Raw genomic sequence first — 16,140 nt, 5'->3', positions numbered from 1 at the left:
CATCACAATTCCGGACTTCAAGCTCTATTACAAAGCTGTCATCATCAAGGACAGTATGGTACTGGTATAAAAACAGACGCATAGATCAATGGTACAGAATAGAGAGCCCAGAAATGGATCCTCAACTCTATGGTCAACTAATCTTCAACAAAGCAGGAAAGAATGTCCAATGGAAAAAAGACAGTCTTTTCAACAAATGGTGGTGGGAAAATTGGAGAGCCACATGTAGAAGAATGAAACTGGACCATTTCCTTACACCACACACAAAAATAGACTCAAAATGGATGGAAGACCTAAATGTGAAACAGGAATCCATCAAAATCCTTGATGAGAATACAGGCAGCAACCTCTTCGACCTCAGCCACAGCAACTTCTTCCTAGAAACATTGCCAAAGGCAAGGGTAGTAAGGGCAAAAATGAACTATTGGGACTTCATCAAGATAAAAAGCTTTTGCACAGCAAAGAAAACAGTTAACAAAACCAAAAGACAATGACAGAATGGGAGAAGATATTTGCAAATGACATATCAGATAAAGGGCTGGTATCCAGAATCTATAAAGAACTTATCAAACTCAATACCCAAAGAACAAATAATCCAGTCAAGAAATGAGCAGAAGACATGAACAGACATTTCTGCAAAGAAGACATCCAAATGACCAACAGACACATTAAAAAGCACTCAACATCACTCGGGATCAGGGAAATACAAATCAAAACCTCAATGCGATACCACCTCACACCAGTCAGAATGGCTAAAATTAACAAGTCAGGAAACGACAGACATTGGCGGGGATGTGGAGAAAGGGGAACCCTCCTACACAATGCAAACTGGTGCAGCCACTCTGGAAAACAGTATGGAGGTTCCTCAAAAAGTTGAAAATAGAGCTACCCTATGACCCAGCAATTGCACTACTGGGTATTTACCCCAAAGATACAAATGTAGTGATCCGAAGGGGCACCTGCAACCCAATGTTTATAGCAGCAATGTCCACAAGAGCCAAACTATGGAAAGAACCCAGAGGTCCATCAACAGATGAATGGATAAAGACGTGGTATATATGTACAATGGAATATTATGCAGCCATCAAAAAAATGAAATCTTGCCATTTGCAATGACATGGATGGAACTAGAGGGTACTATGCTAAGCGAAATAACTCAATCAGAGAAAGACGAGTATCATATGATCTCACTGATATGAGGAATTTGAAAAACAAGACAGAGGATCATAGAGGAAGGGAGGGAAAAATGAAACAAGATGAAATCAGAGAGGGAGACAAACCATAAGAGACTTTTAATCTCAGGAAACAAACTGAGGGTTGCTGGAATGGAGGGGGGTGGGAGGGATGGGGTGGTTGGGTGATGGACATTGGGGAGGGTATGTGCTATGTATGGTGAGCGCTGTGAATTGTGTAATTCATGAATCACAGACCTGTACCCCTGAAACAATATATTATATGCTAATAAAAAAAATGGGATATATTTCCCTCTCTGTGTATTTGCACAGGCCTTGTTACTTGCTTTGGCTAAAAGAGTAAAAAAGTGTGCCAGTTTCAAGGCTAGGCCTCAAACCCTTATAAACCTCAAACCCTATAATCCTTATAAAATTCTGCCCTCTTTTTCGTCCTTGCTTCTGCCATGAGAACAAGCTTAAGCTAGCCTGCTGGTGGATGAGGGACCACATGGAACAAAGCAAAGGTCATCCTAGAGCAGCCAGCTCTCCTCACTGACCAACTATCCCCCAGTTAAGATTAGCAGAGCTTCCTACTCAACCACCAGTGACTGCAGATACATGAGTCAGCCCAGTCCAAATCAGAATCACCCAGCTGACCCAGAGACTTGAGAGCACAAATAAATGTTTGTTGTTTTAAGTCACTAAGTTTTGAGATGGTTTGTTATGTAGCAATTACTCTGGAAATAATTAACTGATAAGCCCATACTAAAATATTTTCTTCATTTGACTTGAATACATCCCCCTGATATTAGAGTTTTCTCTCTTCTGTTGACTGAGAAGCAGTCTATAATTTGTCTCAATTTACTTCTTAACCTAGTGCTCACAAAATGTAGACCACCAACCACCTACATCAGAACAGCCACACCTACATCAGAATCACCTAGAGAGCTTGTTAAGTGATATTCTTTCAACTTCTGTCTTAACGTATTATTTTAGGTTTCTCTCTTATTTGCAGAAAATTTAATCCTAACTGATCTGACAAACTAATCCAGTAAAATATAGTATTTCTTTTATTTAAGCCACACATAGCCCAACTGGCAATGCTCTTTTCCTTTATGAAAATGAACTGCACCAGGATTTCCAGAAATGAGACATGGGAAATGTTTTTTGTTTTTTTTTTTAGTTTCCCAGGTAATTTTTATGCCCACTCTGGTCTCAGACCCAGCTGATCTGCAATCTGCCCTCAACACTCCCTCAAAGGCCACCAGTGATCTTTAAATGAACAAATCTAAAGAGCTTTTTCAAATTAATCTTCTTAAAGCACAGTATGTATCCATCTACTTTTCAATCCTTACCCCATATTATTCCCATATTTGATAGTTCCTGAGTAAGTACTATGGTTTCCCACTTCCCTGACTTGCTTATACTATTCTGTTCCTTCACCTAGAATGCCCCATCTTGAGTTTCTGCCAACGCAATGTGAGCCGAGCTTTAAGGCTATAGCATTTTCTTCCACTAAGCTTTCCCCTACACTTTCAACCACATGCATCTCTCACTCAGAACTGCCAAGGCACTTTTATAACACTTTTAGACATTTGTATACCATCTTCTCCCTATTCTAAGTTCCTTTAACCCCAAGTATTTATCTTTGTATCCCTTAAAATGTCAATATTACAGAATTGAAATGCTATTACCGAATTCAAGCAATTCATTTTAATTATTCTACGTAGCTTAAGCCTAAAAAATTCATTTACCAACTAAACATTTTTAAGAACTGAAAGAACTATGAATAAATGCAAGTTTAATGGTCATTATATAATCAACTTAAATTTAATTCTTTTACTGAACACAGCCAATCTACATGGAAACACACAGTTTATCCTGCAGCCAGGTAAATTCTTTGCTATTTGAGCAACTGTGTTCAGCTTCACTTTACCTTGCTCATGCTCTAATAACTGTAGAGCTTCAACTCCATTACTCCCAGAAGGTCCTGCTCCAAGTTCTGATACAGATTCTCCTTCCAAGTCTAGAGAGGATACTGAATTGGAGCGATTTGATGGACCTAGAGAAATGTTTACATTGTAAGTGAGCTTTTTAAAAGTCATGAGCCACCATACAACTTTTCATGCCTTCATAACAGACTGAAGACTGATTAAGGTACATTTATTTCTATATATGTATTTATTTGAGAGAGAGAGTATACGAGCAGGGGGCATGGGGAGAGGCGGAGGGAGAGAGAGAATCTCAAGCAGAGTCCTTGCTGAGCATGCTGGATGCAGGGCTTGATACCACAACCCCGAGATCATGACTTCAGCCGAAATCAAGAGCCAGATGCTTAACCAACTGAGCCACCCAGGGGCCCCAAGGTGCTTTTATTTATGTATTTTTATTAAGGTGCTTTTAAAAAATTTTTATTTATTTTGGGGGGGGCAGAGGGAGAGGGAGAGAGAATCTTAAGAAGGCTCCATGCCCAGTACGGAGCCCAACACAGGGTGCAAACTAACTACCCTGAGATCATGACCTGAGCCGAACTCAAGAGTGGGATGCTTAACTAACTGAGCCACCCAGGTGTCCCAAGGTGCTTTTAATACTGCATCCATACCTTAAAAATACACATGCCCTTTAAGCCAGCAATTGTGATAAATTGTGATAAATTCTAGAAATTTATCCTAGGAAACAATTCAAAAATTCATCGAAAGTTGCTTGTCAAAAGGCTTTTTTCTTTTTTTAAAGATTTTATTTGACAGAGAGAGCACAAGCAGAGGGAGAGAGAGGGAGAAGCAGGCTCCCTGCTGAGCAAGGAGCCCAATGTGGGACTCGATCCCAGGATCCTGGGATCATGACCTGGGCTGAAGGCAGCTGCTTAACCAACTGAGCCACCCAGGCGGCCCTCAAAGGGCTTTTTATAATGCTTGAAAAGCAGAAACAATCTATATGTTTAATCATATAAGAATGTTTAAATTATCCCCACTTGAAGTTAAAGAAAAAAAACCATTAAGAACCTAAGATATTTAAGAATGTTAAATTACAAAGGGAAATGTCACTGCTATACTGTTAAACAAAAAAGGGTTACAAAACAACATAAACCTACTTTTGCTATAAATAAACCAAAATGCTGTTATTAATAGAATGGTAGGGGCTCCTGGGTGGCTCAGTCGGTTAAGCATCCAACACTTAATCTCAGCTCAGGTCTTGATCTCAGGGTCATAATTTCAAGCCCCATGTTGGGCTCCACACCCAAGAAAAAAACACAGAATGGTAAAATTACAGATGATTCCATTTCTTTTCTGCATTTTCTAGAATGAATGTACATTACTTCTAAAAAGTCAAAGAAAAAGGAAAAGCTATTATGTTTTGTTTAAAATGATAGTAAACTTAGGACGCCTGTGTGGCTTTGTCGGTTAAGTGTCTGCCTTCAGCTCAGGTCATGATCCCAGGGTTCTGGGATCAAGTCCTGCATCGGGCTCCTTGCTCAGCAGGAAGCCTGCTTCTCCCTCTACTGCTTCCCCTGCTTGTGCGCGCTCTGTCTCTTCCTCTGACAAATAAATCTTTAAAAAATTAAAATCTTTAAAAAAATAAAAATAGTAAACTCAACTTTCTTCATTAAAAAAGTCTGTCCTCATACATGAAATGACAAATTCTCACTTCACAATCTACCCTTTTAATTTTCTAGTATTACTCCATTTCCATTGTATCTTCCTGCTTCATAAAGGTGTATGTGTATGAAAAAATATGGAACATTAAAAGTATACACAACATCCTAAAATACTAGTGAGTCCATTTTTCCCATCTAGACATGCACTATATCCCTCTAAAGGAGCTCCATAAGCTTTGATATACATTAATTAATACTAGAGAAACTTGGCATTATTCAAGTCTCAATGAAGACTTGTATCTTCTCCATTTTATATGATCAAAGGTCTCTTGCAATCTTTTTAAATTTTTTTCTTGCAATCTTAATTTATTCCAGAAACAATCTTTATAGCCAACTGTTCAAGATCATTAGAGGAAAACTTCATTACTCTCCTCAGGCTGAGGAACAGACGGTATAATTATAATTTATAAGGCTCCTTTAAAGATCACAAAACAAAGTATTACTTGAATCACACAACTCTTTGAATGAAGTAACCCTTCACCTTCAGATATTCCTTCCAGATTATCACTGCAGAGGGAAAAGCGCAAGGTTTTATCAGGTTTACCGTGGAGTTTGTTTTCATCGACAGGGACATCTCCTTGTCCTCCATCTGAAAGTTGCATGTTTAGGACCTGAAAAATAAAATGCCAAAAAAAATAAATAAATAAAAATAAAAAAATAAAGAATAAAATGTCATTGGTTTATCAGAACTGAAAGATTACTAATAGGAAAACAGACCACAGCAAATGCATATTTACGTTCTTCTTAATCTTAAATTCTCATTTTTAACTAAAAACCCATTCACAAGATTCTGATCAAGCTTTTAAGTACCCTTAGAATAAAAGTAGATCAGTTAAAACAAAAGTGAACCTATGCCCTTCCATCACCCGGTATCAGAGATTGAACAGGCAATCAGGTATCAGTGAGCAATGGGTAGGATTATAACAATCAAAAGGCTTTGGAATCAGCAAGCTGGTGGTCCTTCTGGCTCTGCCATGTGCCAACTCTGTAATCTTGGGTAAGGGATTTAAGCTTTATCTTTAAAGAGTCATGGTAACAGTATTCATGCCATGGCGTTGTTGAGGATTAAATTAAAAAATGCACAGAAAGCATTCTGCATAGCAAAATGACATTAAATTTGCAGTACATTTTTTCGAAAGTTAGTAAGCTAATTTAACAGGAAGAAAACATAGGAACAAATTATCTTGTAGGCACCAGAATTCAATCAATCCAGTTTGAACCTTGTCTCGATCACCATATACAGTCACAAAAGTCCATACCAGAAGCTGAAGTGTGACTTCACAGCCATCTCTAGCTTAGAGCTGATGGCCTTTTTACAAGGTTTCTATTTGTTAGATGACTTCCAAATAACAGAATTACTTTTCACTACACACAAGCCTCATAACTCAGCTGTAAACATGTATCTCCAACCTAATGAAGAACTGAGTGCTTTGCTGAAAATCTAATAGCATGTTTAAGCACACCTGGAACTCGAAATCACAGCCACTGGGATCCTAGGCTGTTGGCAGAATATGAAGGAAGAATAGTCTCCTCACTTAAAAAGAAGAAAAATTTAAAAACCCAAAAACCTCTAGGTGCTGTTTTGGCCTTGCATTTAAATGAGTAAATTAAAGGGTTTTTTTAATGGCTCTATACCTTTATTCATGTGATGCTTTTAAAAAGCCATTTAAAAATAAGAGTTATTTTGGGGTGCCTGGGTGCTCAGCTGGTTAAGTGTCTGACTCTTGTTTTTGGCTCAGGTCATGATCTCAGGGTTGTGAGATGGAGCCCCATGTCCAGCTCTGTGCTGGGTGTGGATTCTGCTTAAGATTCTCTCTCTCCTGGGGTGTCTGGGTGGCTCAGTGGGTTAAGCATCTACCTTTGGCTCAGGTCATGATCTCAGGGTCCTGGGATCGAGCAGCATGTCGGGCTCCTTGCTCAGTGGGGAGTCTGCTTTTCCCTCTCTCTCTGCCCCTTCTCCCCTCCCCCTGCTGGTGTTCTCTCTCTCTCTCAAATAAATAAAATCTTTAAAAAAAAAAAAATCTCTTCCTCTCCCTCTGCTCCTCCCCCCTCCCTCCCTCTCAAATAAAAATAGAATTATTTTCCTATTTGCTTGAAATTAAATGCAGACATAAAATTTTTGTATTTTGTATTTTTAAGATAACTTGGTACTTTAAACTCATAGTGAGCGACATACAAAGAATCTTCCGGAAAAATCTATCTAAAGGCCTAGAGAATGATAAGATTAACAGCAAACAAAAGGCTCATACCATAATGAAGATATTTCCCCGCACAGGGCTTCAAGGCTGCCAGAGCTGGGAAATGGAGGGAGGTTAACACGGGAAGGTAAAATGCCACAGAGCTCCCTGACTGAAATTCAACAGTTGTTTCTCCTCATTCAACATTCCCCTAGATGTTATAAAGTTTATTACATTCCAGAGTTCCTAAAAAGTTAATTCAGACAGTTTTTGCCAGCTCATTTGTGTGCGTGTGTGTGTGTATACAGAGTTCTGGAGTTCGATAGAACTCTTTCCTAACGGTCATGGCACACACGGTTCCAAATACGGCTGTATCAACCACTATCATCATTTCATCGGCCACTAGAACTGGTCCCTTTGTTCCAGGTCATGAATAGGTTTTCTTTTTTTAAAGATTTTATTTATTTGACAGAGAGATAGAGCCAGAGAGCACAAGCAGAGGGAATGACAGAGGGAGAGAGAGAAGCAGGCTCTGCACTGAGCAGGGAGCCTGAAGCGGGACTTGATCCCAGGACTCTGGGATCATGACCTGAGCCAAAGGCTGATGCTTAACTATGTGAGCCACCCAGGCGCCCCATGAATAGGTTTTCTCGACTAATAAGCAGTCCGTGTTGAATATAAAATGTTGCTTCTTTTTGATTTCTTCATTCTTTTTGCCTCTGTCCCAAGCTCTTCTGTTTACAAATATCTTAAAAGCGATGCCCACATCCCAAGACCATTTCTTCAAAATATTTTACTTTCTTAGTTTTCAGTTCTGTCTTCCATTTCTTCCTAATCAACCAAAGAACAGAGTATTTCTAAAGAATGTCTCGCTTTCTAAAGCAAGAATACCACTATATCATTAGAAAGAAAAGAAACAAAAAACATTTCCTAGAGGTCACTGGAAAAGTCTTTTCAATTTCCATACTACAATTTCCTGGCTTCCTGTCTCTTCTATACAATGAGGAAAATTCCTTTTGGTGTAGACCTAATCACCAACTACCATGCTATCAATTCAATATATTGATGTGAAAGGCCCCCAGAACTATTCACAGGGAGTTTGGCATTTAATGCACTCATTAAATGCATACTGACTTATAGAAGCAAGAGACCATGAATGAGAAAAAAAAGAACCTAATTCCTTAATATTGATGGCTATAAGTTAAATTAACAATACATTCATACCTCATTTTCCGACATCATCCCTGGAGTGAGTTGGGGACCTGTCCCTAAGGAAATGACCAACACCTCTTCTGGCTGTACTTCCTGGATGGTTTCTTGAGATGACCCTTCATGGTCCATATGTAAGTCCATTAGCACATTGGTGCGGCTTCTACTTCGAGTTGCTAATAAAAAAATTTTCAAATATGATAATTTAGAGGACAAGACAAGATGAAGAAAATGGTAAATACAAAAATGTATCTTCTATTAATGTAGGACATTTGCACATGCACAAAAAGAGTGGTGAGAATATGAATTAAAAAAAAAAAACCAACATCTTCCCAGTTACTCTGATGACTGACAAAGATTCTCCTTCAAAACTGACAGAAACAATAGTTTATGTGTATCTGACATCGAGTGACACACAGATGAGCACACCTGCAGAACAGCAAACACATCTCTCAACTTAAGGCTTGCTACCTTATTTCTTATCAAGATACCTTCAACTATTTCTCCTATAAAAGGATTTAACTGCCACTGAACTTACAAGCATCAAAAAATTCATACAGAAATCTGAGAGCCATATAAAGTAATATATGCTAACTGGACAACCATTGACAAAATCAGAATCAGTTTTTGAAGACACATTGATTTTTCCTGAAATGTACTAATCTCCTTCCAAAAATGCAGGAAAAAAGACTTCCCTTCTGCTTTATAGAAACATTCTAAATTAATGAAAAATCTATTTGGGGGTGCTTTTTTCTGTAAGTAAGCAAGTTTTACCTATAAGTAAAAACAAGTAATACTTTTTTTCTAAAATAATCATCCTACACATCTTACAAGAACTTTTAGATACTGAAAGATTTAGATAGTTTGACAATTTCTCTATGAGTTTAAGTCTTCCGTGATAAGCTTCAAATTTCTTTCAGAGGGCAGTAAAATTCAGTACAACTGGAATACTAAATAGAAATTCTACTTCAGTGCAAAATAATCAAAAGCACGGACATAAAGCAAAAACACTCTATAATAACAAAAGTCTTTCAACTTCACTTTGAGTGAAAGCTGACCTACTTGAAGACAGAAATATAAAGAATCCTCTTCCAGCACCTGGGGGCTCAGTCGGTTGAGCTTCTGACTCTTGGTTTCTTGGTTTTGGCTCAGGTCATGATCTCAGGATTGTTGGATTGAGCCCCATGCCAAGCTCTGCGCTCAGCGGGGAGTCTGCTTGAGCTTCTTTCCCATTCCTTCTCTCTCTGCCCCTCCCCACCCCGTGTGTGCACCCACTCTAATAAATAAAGAAATCTTAAAAAAAAAAAATATAGGAGTCCTCTACACAATGCTGTAGATCTGTTCATTAATCACTCTTACTTTCAAAATTCAGAGTACAGATCAATTTCCAAAAGTCGAACACAGGCTCACTCCCACCTTTTATTTGCTGACCCTCACTCACTGTCTTCTACTGAACTGTGAACTTAAATCCAACTTTATGAACAACTACATGAATCTTAAGCAACAAACCTTATAATTTATAAAAATGCAAGTAATCAAAATCCATGTAGCAATTTACATAAAGCAAAAGCAACATGCACATGGAGCACACTTTCATAAACTATTTCTTAAATGAAAGTTATATAAGAAGAGGAAGAAGAGCCTATTACCCACCAAATGGGGTTACTAGAGTAATATGAGCAGTGAGATTGGTGGCTGAGGAATCCCAGGCAGTGATGGCTGCTAACTGTTGTCCTGGGTTGCAAAAGCATTAAACAGAAAGAAAATCAACCCTCTGAATAATGGACACATTTTTTAAAAATATGAAATAAATTCAATGAGCAGGTCATATGACTATACAAAGTAATAGTGGGCAAACATTTGAAGTTTACTTTCCATTATACCCATATTTAATGATACTTAGAGATGACGAGAAATGAAAGAATTAATGTACAGGAGTGAATAATGGAGGAAAAAATCTCTGATTTACTAAAAATCATTTATTTCTTCATCTTAAAAAAGTGAAAACAGGTTATATTAAAAATAACTGAGTGCTGGGACGCCTCGGTGGCTCAGTCAGTTAAGCGTCTGCCTTCAGCTCAGGTCATGATCCCAGGGTCCTGGGATCGAGTCCCACATTGGGCTCCTTGCTCGGCGGGGAGCCTGCTTCTCCCTCTGCCTGCCACTCCTCCTGCTTGTACTGTCACTCACTCTCTCTCTAGCAAATAAACAAAATCTTAAAAATAAGTAAATAAATAACTGAGTGCTGGGGCACCTGGGTGGCTAGTTGGTTAAGCGCCCAACTCTTGATTTCAGTTCAGGCTGTGATCTCAGGGTTGTGAGATCGAGCCCCACATCAGGCCCCACGTTCAATGGGAAGTCTGCTTCTCTCTCTCTCCCTCTGCCCCCTGCCCTGCTCATGTGCTCCCACTCCCTTTCTCTTTCTCTAAAATAAATAAATATTTTTAAAAAATCACTGAGTGTCAAACTTCATTTTTTTTCTATTTTCAATTCTGAAAACTGACATTTTGGGATGATGAAAGCCAAAGACTTGAAGAATATGATGCCATATTTTTGTTGATGATATTATTCCATATTAGGTTAAATGTAAGATGGATTAATTTTAAGAAACTGTCAGTTCTTAACAAACCAGCTCATGGAAGTTTGAAAATGAAATCCCATTCTTCAAAATGTGTAAAATAAAGTAACTATTAATGTTCACTAACTGTTGCTAAGCTCATTTGCATTAAAAAATTGGCACTCAAACACTGCTCCCTTGGCCTAAACACTCTTTCTCTTCCCCTCTGGTCTAGTTTGCCTAACTCCCATTCATCCTTCAAGAGAAAGTATAAGCTTTACTGTCTCCAGGATCTTCTCCTGACACTATCGCCAACATGGGTGCTCCATAAGCCTCCATGTATGCTTATCTCCATCAAACACAGCATAATGACGGCAACTGGTCTCCTCTTATTCTCCCCAACTAGACTATCAGCAACTACCAGAGCAATGGCATATCCTAACGGTCTTTGTATCCCCAGTGTCTAACACGGTGCCCCCCATGCAGGATAGTGATTACACCTACTCTTTTTGCATGGATTTTTTTGCATGAATTAAATGAAACAACATCTATAAAGTGCTCATCCAGAGTCTGGTACAGAGTACATGGTAATGCTAAATATGTATGTGTATAGGTAACAGATGTTTACTAAGTGAATAAAACTTAATTAAACCCGGGCGCCTGGGTGGCTCAGTTGGTTGGGCGACTGCCTTTGGCTCAGGTCATGATCCTGGAGTCCCAGGATCGAGTCCCGCATCGCGCTCCCTGCTCAGCAGGGAGTCTGCTTCTCCCTCTGACCCTCTTCCCTCTCATGCTCTCTATCTCTCATTCTCTCTCTCTCTCAAATAAATAAAATCTTTAAAAGATAAAGCTAAAGCCTACACATAAACCTTAACTCGTGCAATTTTTAAAAACTGTATTAGTATCAGTAAACACAAAGGGAAAGGCTTTCTCAAATTATTTAAAACCGTATTCCAAAACACTGAGCAGTAATGAAGGCCAATAAAAAAATACTAAATTTAAGGGAAACCCCGAATATGAGAAATGCTCTTTACCTATAGGCAATCGATTCTTTTTATTTGCTGGAGTGGTTGCTGGAGACAGCTGAGGAGTATTATAGGGAGTCATTTCCAAACTGCTGCTTTTTCCTGGCTTTGCCTGGGGCAGGTTTGCCAATAAATTGTCAAGAGCCATCCTATCTTCTCTCAGTTGATCTCCAGACATCACACTCTTCATAAAATTCACCTGGCAAAGGTAAAAGGACATTAGCTAGTGAGATCAATTTTTCAAACACAATATCTATTTCTCACACAATGTACTCATCTATGACTCTGCCCATGCTTAGATAAATTACTTTTGAGAAAATCCTATTAAAGAATAAGGCCATTACCAGAGTAATAAGCTGACTATAGGTTATATAAACCACAGTTCTGCTCAATCCTTCCAGAAGATTAACGGAGGACATTGGAGGGGTCTCCACTGCACGGCCCCCAATCACAACATCAAGAAAAGCAGCAACACAGCTCTGTTAAACAGGAAAAGATCACAGTGAAATATTTCCTCTTTAAAATAAGGGGACAAACATTTCTGGTTAAGGTAGACAAGCATGCAAAAGTTTTTCTTCTTGAAAATTATATTAAATCCAACAATGAAAAAATTAAACTCTTTTTGAATTGACATAGAATTGTCTCCATGAAATTCTGGTATGTGAAACAAACATGACACAGAACAGTGCACATTCCCCTACCATTTGTGAAAAGGGATGGACGGGGTGACTGGGAAAACATATGTAAGAATTTGCCTGTATACATATAGAGCTCTTGAAGAAAACAAGAAAGACTGAGAACATTGAGAACCTTTTGAGGAGGAAATAAAGGTTAAAGATCAGAGGTGAAAGTGGAATTTCACTATATAACCTCTGAATTTTAAATAAGGCTGAATGGGGGGGGGCGCGCCTGGGTGGCTCAGTTGTTAAGTGTCCACCTTCGGCTCAGGTCATGATCCCAGGGTCCTGGGATCGAGTCCCACATCGGGCTCCCTGCTCAGCGGGAAACCTGCTTCTCCCTCTCCCACTCCCCCTGCTTGTGTTCCCTCTCTCGCCGTCTTTCTCTCTGTTGAAAAATAAATAAAATCTTAAGATAAATAAATAAATAAATAAGGCTGAATGTATAGCCTACTCAAATATGATTAAAATCTAATTTAACTGAACAATGCTATAAAACATATTTATGAAATACACTTAAAATTATACAATTGTCACTGATTTGCTTCTGTGATTTTTTTAATTACACTATTTAAAGATTTATTCATCCATTTTAGAGAGAGAGAGTGTACACGTGTGTGCACACACATGCACTCAGTGGGGAGGGACAGAAGGGAAGGGACAGGGAGAGACTCTAAAGCAGATCCCGGCTGAGCACAGAGCCTAACCTGGGCCAATCTCAGGACCGTGAGATCATGATCCAAACAGAACCCCAAAATCAGACACTCAACTGACTGAGCCACCCTATTTAAGACTTTTTTTTTTAAAGTAATCTCTGTGCCCGGGGAGCCTGGACAGCTCATTGGACTCCTTGTTTCTGCTCTGATCAGGATCTCGGGGTCATGGGATTCAGCCCCATATGGGGCTCTACACTTAGCATGAAGTCTACTTGAAATTCTTTCCCCCTCCCTCTCCCTCTGCTCCTCCCCCTGCCTGCATATGCACGCCCTCTCTAAATAAATAAATAAATAAAGTTTTAAAGTAATCTCTACATCCAACATGGGGCTAGAACTCCAACCCCGAGATCAAGAGTTGCATGCTCTACTGAGCCAGCCAGGCGCCTTATCAAATTTTTAAAATAAAATAATCTTAAAAGCTCTTGGCTCTCATTACAGTGGCAACTCCTCAACACTTCAATTAAGTGAGAATTAGTTATCTTTAGTTACATCTTCCTTTAAATGCTGCTGATCCAACATTGTATTCTCTATAGCTATACCAAGGGTAATTGGAAAGAGTAATTTATTCTTAATAAATTAAAGGACAAGATTTAAGAAAGACAATAGTTAAGTTCACTAATACTTTGGCAAAATTTTCTATAAATGGTATTTCACACAAGATAGTATTCATTCTTACTTTGTCAAATTTTCCAAGGCTGCTCTTTGTCCGGGGATCTCCCTCTTCAGAGCCGGTCATTGCCAATTGCTGTAAAAGGCGGCCAACCTGTAACCCAAAGCAGTAGTTGGGATACATGGGCTGTAGATACTTACAAATTCTTCTCTATGAAACTGCTTCCATTCCAGTCTAAAAAGCTGTTTCATAATAATATTTACACCATCTGACCAGGCATGCAAAGTACGGTCCCAAATTAAATGTGTATCTTCTCTACGTCAGCTTTTACTATATTTAGAGTTATAGACAATAAATAGAAAATTTTATTTTTAACATTACATTGACAATATGGAATAAAAATGTAATACCTTTGTTTCTGGTATTATACCTTTCATACATTTAGGAATTTTAAAATTCACTGCAAAAGTTGATTCAAATTACCTAAAGTTAATATTAAGTACTTTTCCCTTTATAGTTCACAAAATTCTCAAAGTAGAATTTTTTTTCTAGATTTAAAAAATCCTACAGAACAGAGCTGCTTGGAAAGTAAATGTTAATTCACAGAGCAAGTTCCTTACTGGTAAAAGAACTGTTAATCTACTCTCTTTACTTTTTTTTAGATTTATTTATTTATTTCAGAAGAGGCAGGAGGGACAGAGGGAGAGAGAGAGTCTCAAGCTGACTCCCCAGTGAGCACAGAGCCCAACATGGGGCTCGATCTCACAAACCTGAGATCATGACCTGAGCCAAAATCAAGAGTCAGACGCTTATCGATTGAGCCACCCAGGTGACCCTAATCTACTCTTTAAAGACACTTTGGGGAAAGCTCGCATCATACAGTATCATCTTAATATCTGGTACAATTCCCTTTTTTACTCATTTTGAGAAAATAAGTGATTCAATCTCTACTGGAATGACAAAAATAAAAACCTACAACTACACTATCTTAAGAATAAATTTACTGTTTCATAGATGATAAAAAACTTTAAATTTTATTTTGGGGATTTTTATATAGTTAATTGCTAAACATACCAACATAAGAGAAATGACCATGGGAAGAAAAAACTTATTATTAAAAAAACATCATCCAGGGGTGCCCAGGTGGTTCAGTCACTGGGCGTCTGCCTTCGGCTCGGGTCACGATCTCAGGGTCCTGGGATGCAGCCCCATATCAGGCTCCCTGCTCCGCGGGAGGCCTGCTTCTCCTTCTCCCACTCCCCCTGCTTGTGTTCCTGCTCTCTCTCTCTCTCTCTCTCTCTAATAAATAAAATCTTTAAAAAAAAAAATACCATCCAAAGATATATTATATTCTAAATAAACTCAGTTTCTTCTTTACAGTATTTCTGGAGGATAGGATATGATTAAAAGATTCCCTTATGAAATAATAACATGGGAGTGGCTGGGTGTGGCTCAGTCAGTACAGTATCCGACTCTTGATTTCAGCTCAGGTCATGATCTCAGGGTGGTGAGATCCAGCCCTACATCGGGCTCTGCACTGGGCGTGGAGCCTGCTTAGGATTCTCTCTCTCCCCCCCTCTCTCCTTCTGCCCCTCCCCTCTCCTCTTCTCTAAAAAAAAATAAGTAACATGATTCCAGTAGTTCTCATGATAAAGGGGAAAAGTGCTAACATAAATCCAAAACTCCTCTTTCTGAAACTGAGGTCCAGAAGAGTTTCAGATTTCAAAATCTGAAGATTTTAGAAAGGTTGATTAGTGCATACATGTAAAATAGGCAGTATTAAGGGTAGCATCCTGTAATCAAATGTATTAGCATTTCTGCAGCAAAACATGAGCATTCATGCCCTAAAAGGAATAACTAGCAGTGATAAATAGTCTCATGTTAGTTCAAGTCAGGTTTTGCTACCAAATAATGTATAAAAGATGATGTATAAATATTTTCAATCACGCTGGGTTTTGAAATCACAGGAAAGGGATGGTGGCCCTGTTCTAGAAAATCTAATCAACTAGGGGTGCCTGGGTGGTTCAGTTGGTTAAGCATCTGCCTTCAGCTCAAGTCATGATCCTGGAGTCCCAGATCAAGCCCCACATCAGGCTCCCTGTTCAGCAGGGAGTCGCTTCTCCATCTCCCTCTGTTCCACCCCAACTTGTCCTCTCACACTCTCTCTCAAATAAATAAAAATTTAAAAATTAAAAATAATAAATAAAAGTAAATAAATAAAAACTAACAAAAGGGGCACTTAGGTGGCTCAGTCGGTTAGGCATCTGACTCTTGGTTTCAGCTCAGGTCATGATCAGAGTCCTGGGATCGAGCCCCACGTTGGGATCCAAGCCCAGTGGGGA

At 38.8% G+C, this 16,140-nt stretch overlaps 1 protein-coding gene across 7 annotated transcripts in view; it reads right to left on the bottom strand.

Moving 5' to 3' along the window:
• The window catches only part of GAPVD1 (GTPase activating protein and VPS9 domains 1), a 79,004-nt gene that overhangs the window by 32,503 nt on the left and 30,361 nt on the right, over positions 1-16,140 (bottom strand). For 5 of the 7 annotated variants that reach the window (XR_015766888.1, XM_028107599.2, XM_088019051.1 and 2 more), the window contains exons 5-10: positions 13,865-13,951; positions 12,140-12,274; positions 11,805-11,994; positions 8,229-8,389; positions 5,309-5,438; positions 3,109-3,234 (exon numbers count right to left, since the gene is read on the bottom strand). Coding sequence is in view for 6 of the 7 variants with exons in the window: in XM_028107599.2 (XP_027963400.1) it covers positions 3,109-3,234; positions 5,309-5,438; positions 8,229-8,389; positions 11,805-11,994; positions 12,140-12,274; positions 13,865-13,951 (829 nt within the window). In the remaining variant the exon portion in view is untranslated. The remainder of the gene's footprint in view (positions 1-3,108; positions 3,235-5,308; positions 5,439-8,228; positions 8,390-11,804; positions 11,995-12,139; positions 12,275-13,864; positions 13,952-16,140) is intronic. The other 2 variants (XM_028107597.2, XM_028107600.2) reach the window with 1 other exon arrangement.

The sequence above is a fragment of the Eumetopias jubatus genome, unplaced genomic scaffold, assembly GCF_037043125.1.
Source record: "Eumetopias jubatus isolate StellerSeaLion01/CBP00866 unplaced genomic scaffold, mEumJub1_p1.0 scaffold_15, whole genome shotgun sequence".
NCBI lineage: Eukaryota > Metazoa > Chordata > Mammalia > Carnivora > Otariidae > Eumetopias > Eumetopias jubatus.
This window is presented reverse-complemented; position numbering and strand designations above follow the sequence as displayed.